The sequence below is a fragment of the Eptatretus burgeri genome, chromosome 12, assembly GCF_056783735.1.
Source record: "Eptatretus burgeri isolate ZD-2024b chromosome 12, Ebu_testis_v1, whole genome shotgun sequence".
NCBI classification, from domain to species: Eukaryota; Metazoa; Chordata; class Myxini; order Myxiniformes; family Myxinidae; genus Eptatretus; species Eptatretus burgeri.
The window spans coordinates 99,406,024-99,415,159 of NC_140972.1; the positions used below are offsets into that span (position 1 = coordinate 99,406,024).

Below are 9,136 nucleotides of genomic sequence, written 5' to 3' on the forward strand. Positions count from 1 at the left end.
GTTTTTGCACCGCTCTCTATGATATACCAAGTGGCTCTTGTGATATTTTAATTTTAATCGGCCCAATTGTTCATAAATGATCCAAATTAGTTATCCTCTTTGTGATGCGTAAATGCGTTAACATTTAATAATGATGAAGGAACATAGTTCACAATTTCATGAGATTCCATCATCTCGCAATATTTTGTGTGACAGTTGAACAGACAAACAGAAGACAGACATGACAACCCCATTATTACTTGGCAAAATCGAAGATTTTTCAAGTATATTGGTCAGTCGATTTTGTTATTCTGTCTTTTTGTGTCTGTCTGTCTGTCTGTCTGTCTGTCTGTCTGACTGTCGCCTACAGGTCACAATTTTAAACCGATCTTCACAAACTTCACCACATGTTAGAGATTGTCATAAGCAAGAAGCCTATTGTTTTTGTGGTCAAAAGGTCAACATAGGCCAAAGGCCAACAACGAAGGTGGTATTTATAAAATCCTCAATTATCATCCCATTGACTTGAAATTTGAAAAGGATTTGCACATCAGATCACTGAATTCAACCACCAATTATTTTTGAGGTCAAATTTGTTTTATGGATTTCGAAAATATCGTGCTCTGTACGACGTCATCTTCTTGTTTGTCTTTGGCAATCACCTACAGGTTACAACTCTAAACCAATCATCATGAAACTTTACCAAGTTGTCGAGGTAGTCTCAATTGAGAAGCCTATTGATTTTGAGGTCAAAGGTCATCTTAAGGTCAAATTTCTAAATAGTCATTTTTCATCTAATTTACATGAAAGTTGAGCAGGATTTGCATATCGTGTCAATGAATTTGGAAACCAACTATTTGAGGTGAAAGGGTCAAAGGTGAACTCAAGGTCAAACTTCTCAAATCATCAATTTCAATCTGAAAAATCAATTTTCATTTGATTGACCTGATGTTTGATTACGATTGTCAATTTTACTGTCGTCAATTAATTTTACCATCATGCTCTTCACGACATCTTTTACTTGTTTCCTTTTTTGATCCATTTGACACTGGTCAATGTGTGTACCATGTTGTACTTTATCCACATAGTTGGCATACTCGGTCCTTGCTCATGCTTGTCCACAGATTTTCATCATCCGACTGATGGCTGACAGGAAATTCCAGCATTTTCATCCAGTTTTGGAGGCTTACATCTCTCAGCATTTCAGTGCCACTCTTGCATATGCGTAAGTATTTCTATTCTTTGTGTGCAATTAAACTTCCTTTGTGTTTGCTTTTGCCAGGAAATGGTGAAATTCAACATGGACCAAAAACAATCGCTTGATTGATCAGTGCCCCAGCGAGATAATCTTCTCGTCTTGGGGGATTTCAATGCATCGATTGGAACTGATCGGGATGGTTATGAGACGTGTGTTGGTCCCCATGGGTTTGGAACTGTGAACCAGAATGGCACTAAGTTCCTTGACTTTGCAAGAAGTCATGGACTTAGGGTGGCTGGTTCATGGTTTCAGCGCCCACAAGTTCATCGCCAGACTTGGTTTTCCAACGCTGGTGGTGTGGCAAAGGAGATTGATCATGTGCTCGTTGATGGCCGCTGGAGGATGATTCAGAACTCCAGGGTCGAGCAGAGTGCTCAGTTCCTCAATACCGACCACAGGCTTGTGGTAGCAACTCTGAAGTTTCAGCTTCAATCCAGGAGACTGGTACCATCCCATCCTCGGCTGGATGTTGGCAAGCTCAAGGATGAGAGGGTAGCTGAGGAGTTTGCGAACAGGCAGAGTGGGCATTTGGGGGGTTTGGGTGCTTTGTAGAATCCTAAAGAGTTGTGGAGTGCTTTCAAGACCAGCATTCTTGATGTTGCCAGTGGATATCATGGAACTCACCATAGGGTGAAGAAGAATTTTGTCTGAAGGGATACTGGATACCATTGACCAGATTTGCAGGTCCAGGCTTAATGGCAGAACTGAGCTGTTTTGGGAGTTGAGGCATAAAACTGAATGTGCACTTAGGTTAGGGTTAGGTGCACCTGTGGGCAAATGATTCTTGTCCTGTTTACAGTGGAATTCATGCGTTGCATTCCTCCAAGACCCTCCCTTGGTGAACTGCAGTTAGAGTGGTGGGTGGTCTGACGTGGGCTCTTTACAGAAGAAGTGAAGACCTGCTGGGCCAGTTACTTTGAGCGGTTGTACCAGGCTGATCCTCCAGCTGTTGAGTTGGATATCAGGGGTGTTACAATAACTGTTGCTGACCCTCCAATCAACTGTGATCCACCTTCGTTTGTGGAAACACAGGCTGTGGTGAACCGGTTGAAATTGGGTAGCTCTCCTGGGATCTGTGGCATCCATGCTGAACTTCTCAAGGCTGGTGGAAATGCTGGACTCATGTCGTTGCATGCAGTTCTGTGCTCTGCCTGGAACACAGGCATCATCCCAACTGACTCGAAGAGGGGCCTTCATGTCCCTCTGAGGAAAGGGAAGGGTGATCACCAAGACTGCAACAACTACCAAGGGGTGACGCTGCTCTCAGTGCCTGGCAAGGTCTTTGCTTGGATAATTTTTCATATGGTTTGCCACAATCTGCTTGAGCACCAGCACCCAGAGCATTCAGGCTTTACACCAAGGAGGTCAACGATTGACCATATCCTTGCTCTTCGGGTCCTCACCAAGCGCAGACTAGAGTTTTGGCAGGGGCTGGTTGCAGCCTATGTTGATCTCTTTGAAGCGTTTGATTCAGTCAATCGGGATGCCCTCTGGAAGATTCTTGGTCCTTGTGGGGTACCATCAAAGCCGATCAATCTGATGTCTGAACTGTACTCTGGTACTGAGAGTGCTGTGAGATATGGTGGTACCATCTGTGACTTATTTTCAGTTGTTACTGGAGTTCTTCCAGCGGTGTGTGCTGGCCCCCACACTTTTCAGAGCTTGTATGGATTGGATTCTGTGGAGGATGTCTGAGAAGTCAAGATGCAGTGCAATAGTTTGGGAATGTCAAAATCTCTGACCTTGATTTCGCAGCTGATGCAGTCATCTTTGTGGAGACTCTGGATATCCTTTTGGAGCCCACGAGGTGCTGAATGAAGAGTGGGAGCCATTGGGATTTCGAGTGTCCTGCGTCAAAACTACGATCCAAGCTTTCAATGACATCTTGAATGCTGCTATCTTGTCTGTACCTGTTTGTGGTGAGGACGTTGAGGTCACAGAGGTCACTTACCTTGGCAGTGATATTAATGTCTCTGCTGGCTGTTATTCAGAGGTCAATAGATGTCTGGGTCAGGCCTGTGGAGTCATGAATCTATTGTATCATGGTGCGTGGTGCTGTCGGTACTTGTGCAGGACGAAGAAAGTTCGAGACTTCAGGTCCTTGGTGCTTCCAGTCTTGCTCTTTGGATGTGAGACTTGGACTCTGACCAGGGATCTGAGATAGAAACTTTCTTCCTTTGGTACCAGGTCTCTTCACAGAACCCTTGGCTATCGCTGGTTGGACTTTGTGTCCAACGAGCTGGTGCTGAGAGAGACTCAAATGAGATTTGTTGCCTGCATAGTCCGTGAGCGTCAGATGTGGCTGCATGGACAGGTGGCTTGTTTTCCTGATGCTGATACTGCTCAACAGATTCTCTCAGCTGTGGAGCCTTGTGAGTAGAGAAGGCCAATGGGCCAACCACGTGCCTCGTGGTTGCAGCAGGTTGATCAGCATCTCAAGGAGATGGGGATGGGTCAGGCAGCTGCCTGGATGATGGCCAGATGGAGGCCCCTGGAGTACCTGTGGAAAGTGGATGCAGTGATGCGCTGCTCCGGTGCATGCCCCCATACCTAACCTGACCTGATGACCAAGTTGGCTTGGTGGGAGGGCGGGCAGGTAGGGGACAGAGTTCGAATCGAGGTGGTTGAGGCTTTGGAGAGGCGGGTTGAGGACATTGGGTTGGGGGGGGGGGGTTGAGGATTTGAAGAAATGGGGAAGGGAGCACACAGATTGGGTGTGGTGGTTGGGACGGGGAGCAAAGAGAGGATAGAGTTTGGAGGTAGGGTTGAGGACTTGGGTGTGTGTGTGTGTGTGTGTGTGTGTGTGTGTGTGTGTGTGTGTGTGTGTGTGTGTGTGTGTGTGTGTGTGTGTGTGTGTGTGTGTGTGTGTGTGTGTGTGTGTGTGTGTGCCTAAAGCCACATTTTACATTGTGCAGAATTTCCATGGGTCCCAGATCGTCCTGTTGGGTCTTTTCGGTACTCTAGGTATTTTGGGTCCTCAGGTCCTTTGGACCCCCTTTATCTTGTGGGTCCTCTGGATCTTTTGAGTTTTTGGGGTCCTCGGGGTCTTTTTAGTACTCAGGGTCTTTTGGGGTTTTTTTGGGTCTTTTGGATCTTTTGGGTATTTCAGGTTTTTGGGGACTTTTGGGTGTTTTGGTTCCTTGGGGTCTTTTCGGTGTTTTGGTTCCTTGGGGTCTTTTGGTCCTCCGGGTATTTTCTGTCTTCTTGGTCTTTTTGGTGTTTTGGATCTTTGAGGTATTTTTGGTATTTTTAGTCTTCTGGGTCTTCGGGATCTTTCGGGCATTTTGGGGTCTTTGGGATATTTTGGGTATTTAAGGGACTTCACGGTCTTTAAGGGTGTTTTGGGTCTTTGGGGTCTTTTTGTTATTTGGGCTATTTTTGCTTTTCTGGGTCTTTTGGGTCTTTGGGGTCTTTTTGGTTTTTGGGGTGTTTTGGTTTTTCTGGGTCTTTGGGGTCTTTTGGGTCTTCTGGTTCCGTTGGGTCTTCAGGGTCCATTGTATCTTTGGGGTCTTTTTGGTCTTTGGGATATTTTGGCTTTTCTCAGTCTTTTGAGTCTTTGGGGTCCATTGGCTCTTTTGGTTCCTTGGGGGTCTTTTGGGTTCTCTGGGTACTTTAGGTTCAGTATTTCATGTTACAATTGTGGGTGATGTCATGTCAGCTGTCCAACAAAAGGGTGAAGAGTGGATATACATACATACATACAGTACATACACATACTGAATGTATACATACATACATACGAGGCGTGTTCAAAAAGTATCCAACCTTAATTTTGCGTGCCTAAATAAATGAAGCTAGGGAGGCGTGGTTTGGTGCATGTATGTAGGCAATCCTAATCCGTATGCGTGAATATTTTCCCGCCTGTAGAAGCTGTTAGTCGCCGACTGACCGCCGATGAGTGAGGAAGTGTAAGTGAGCTCCGTCGGATTTTCATTTTTGACAAAATGACGGAAAAACTTGAACAACGCTACTGCATCAAATTTTGTGTAAAGCTTGGCGATTCCCAAGTGGAAACGATCCGCAAGATTCAACAGGCCTTCGGGAATGAAGCAATGGGCACCACACAGATAAAAGAGTGGTACAACCGCTTCAAAGATGGTCGCACATCAGTGGAAAGTGAAGCACGTTCTGGTAGGCCCTCAACATCCCGAAATGAGATCGTCATTGACCAAGTGAGGACCCTACTGATGCAGGATCGTCGAATCACGATCAGATAACTTGCAGACGAGGCGGGCGTCAGCATTGGATCCGTTCATTCCATTGTGACTGAGGATTTGGGCTTAAGGAGAATCTCAGCGAAGTTCGTGCCAAAGCTGCTAACGATCGAGCAGAAGCAACTCCGTTTGGAGATCGCACAGGACATGCTGGAGACTGTGAACAGCGATCCCAACTTCTTCAACACAGTGATCACTGGCGATGAGACCACAGTGATCCGTCATTTTGTCAAAAACGAAAATCCGACGGCGCTCACTTACACTTCCTCACTCATCGGCGGTTTGTCGGCGACTAACAGCTTCTGCAGGCGGGAAAATATTCACGCATACGGATTAGGATCACCTACATACATGCACCAAACCACGCCTCCCTAGCTTCATTTGTTTACGCACGAAAAATTAAGGTTGGATACTTTTTGAACACACCTCGTACACTTGCTCAATCATATATATAGATTTCATGGCAAAATAAAATTACTATGTTTAAATAAAACATTGAGCAATACACCCAAAGAACAACTTCCATTGATGTGCAGTAACTTTTACTGCTGAATACCAAGTAACATAATGTACAGGTCATCTCTATTCCATATCTATCTGTATAAAAACAAGTTGCAAGATTGTGTCTGAATGGGGTAAACATTATCACCACAGCACGTATGATGTTGTATGATACCTCATTTATGGGTACTTGGTGACAGACAGTGTATGCGGAGGTTTACAAATATTGATTTTCATGCAATTTCGAGTTTTGTGCATTTTTGGTTTGCACATGGATGGTGTATAAACTCAGGATCTCTGGTTTGCACACTGGTTTGTTGCTGGTTTTCACACCTACCAACTATAACCACAAACTATTCATTCAATCCCATCAAATGTGTAATTACCTTTTCATCTCTACTTCACAGGGAAATGTTAGCATCAGCAGTTCAAACAGTTGGTGACCATTATGCTGACTTAGCATTGGGGAAGGGGCGACTGCAGACTTAGCATTGGGGAAGGGGCGACTGCAGACTTAGCATTGGGGAAGGGGGGACTGCAGACTTGGGTTTGGGAGAGGGGGGTTAAAGACTTGAATAAAGGGGGATTTGTGAACCTGGGGTTGAAAACTTGAAGAAGAAAGGGGGAGTGGAGGACAGAGTGTTCGGAGTGGGAGTAAGGGTGCAGAGAAGAGATCAGTGTTGGGAGGGGGGTTAAGGACTTGGGGTTTGTGGTCAGGGAGTTGAGGACTTGAATAAGAAAGTGGGAGGAGAGCACAGAGTTAGAGTTGGGGTGGGGGTAGAGAGGGGCCAGAGTTGGGACTCTGGACTCTGGGTTGAGGCTTTGAGGAGTTGGGGGTTGGGTTGAGGTATTTGGGTTGAGAGGGGGCTTGGCATTGGGGGGTGTGGCGTGAAGGACCTGAAGAAGAAAGGAGGAGGAGATGACAGTGAGCTGGGGGAGGGGGTTTAAAGACTTGAGAAGGGAGAGAGGGGGGGGGGTTGAGATTACAATAACCTTAATTGCCTTCATTTCCACAGCATCACTTTGTTTCCACTTATTAATAACATATTACCTTATTACTAACCTGTTACCTTATTGCTAATATGATACCTTATTACAAACCTGTTACCTTATTAATAACGTAATCCCTCATTAATAACATGTTACCTTATTACTAATATGATATCTTATTCCGAACATAATACCTAACCTGTTACCTTATTACTAACCTGTTACCTTATTAATACCATAATCCCTTATTAATAAGATGTTGCCATATTACTAACGATACCTTATTACTATCATGATACCTTTTTAATAACATACCTTATTACTAACCTGTTACCTTATTAATAACATAATCCCTTATTAATAACATGTTACCTTATGACCACCATGTGATACCTCATTAACCTGATAGCTTATTATTCACATAACATCCCATTACTAAAATGATCCCTTTTTATAAAATTTTAGCTTATTACGAACATAACCAATTTCTAACATGATAACGTTCTTAATAACATGATTACCTTAATCACATGATAACATAACTAACATGATAACTTCTTCGCATGATTACCAACATATGATGCCTTATAAATAACATTATTATTTCTTAATAATGTGATATTATTTTCGATTTAGGAAATAATAATGTTATTATTTCTAAAATAGCCTAAATTATATTTGATTGTAAAACTCACTTTGAAAAATTATGGATAATAGTCCAAAGAGTATGTTCATATGTTGGTAATTGGGATAACTATATATATATATATATATATATATATATATAAATATATATATATATATATATATATATATATATATATATATATATATATATATATATATATAGTTATCCCAATTACCAACATACAGTGAAGACTGGGGAAGGGAGGTGGGAGAACAAGCGGAGACAGAGGTGGCAAAGTGGGCACTATATATATATATATATAGTTATCCCAATTACCAACATACAGTGAAGACTGGGGAAGGGAGGTGGGAGAGCAAGCGGAGACAGAGGTGGCAAAGTGGGCACTATATATATATATATATATATATATATATATATATATATATATATATATATATATATATATATATATATAGCCTGGTGTTGGCGCAGTGGTTTGGGCAGCGGCTTGGGATCCAAGAGGTCCTGAGTTCAAGTCCCGTTGTGCCACTGAATTAATACACCAGGGGGTTGACTCAGCCTGTCATCCTTCCGAGGTCGGCGAAATGAGTACCAGTGTACTGGGCCGGTGTATACCCCGGTTAAAATAGGTGTACCATATCCCTGTGTTGTAGGAGGCGACCAGGGTTGCGTCAGGAAGGGCATCCGGCGTAAAACATGTGCCAAATCACTATGCGGATCATACGGATGATCCGCTGTGGCGACCCCGAACGGGAGCAGCCGAAAGAAGAAGAAGAAGAAGAAGATATATATATATATATACACACACACACACACACACACACACACACACACACACACACACACACACACACACACACACACACACACACACACACACACACACACACACACACACACACACACACACACACACGCATTTAAAGGCCATTTTCCCCGCTAAAGCAGGGGTTAGCCTTGCGGGCCCCATAACAATCTTCTCCACTTTACCCTGTTTTCTGCATCTCCCCTTCTTAATCCCCTTGCCCACATTTCCTCTTCCACCACATTTAGCCAAGTTTTTCTCGGTCTTCCCCGTCCTCTACTTCTGACTACACTCATTTCCAACACTCCTCTCACCCAGTCACTTTCATCCTTCCTCAACACATGACCCAACCATCTCAACCTGTTTCTCTTCACAACCTCCATCACAGACTCTATTCCCATCATCTTCCGCAAGTCATCATTTGTCTTCCTCTCTCTCAACGATACTCCACACATCCACCGAACCATTCGCATTTCCACCCTTTCCAGCCTTTGTTGCTGCTCCATGTTCAGTACCCATGTCTCACTCCCATAAATCATCGTACTCCTCACACATGTAGCATACACCTTTCCCTTCAGCTTCAACGACACTCCCCTCTTTGTCAGCACGCCACTCAGTTCCCGAAACTTCTTCCATGCACATCTCACTCTAGCAACCGTTGAAGAGTCTGATCCACCTTCTCCATTCAGCATGTCTCCGAGATAGCAAAATGTTTTCACCCCTTCCAGCTTCGCACCATC

The 9,136-nt window shown here is 43.9% G+C and overlaps 1 protein-coding gene across 3 annotated transcripts in view; it reads left to right on the plus strand.

Moving 5' to 3' along the window:
• The window catches only part of LOC147016229 (dedicator of cytokinesis protein 1-like), a 235,709-nt gene that overhangs the window by 93,810 nt on the left and 132,763 nt on the right, over positions 1–9,136 (plus strand). For all 3 annotated transcript variants that reach the window (XM_085849067.1, XM_085849068.1, XM_085849069.1), the window contains one exon: positions 1,104–1,204. In XM_085849067.1, coding sequence (XP_085705193.1) covers positions 1,104–1,204 — 101 coding nt within the window. The remainder of the gene's footprint in view (positions 1–1,103; positions 1,205–9,136) is intronic.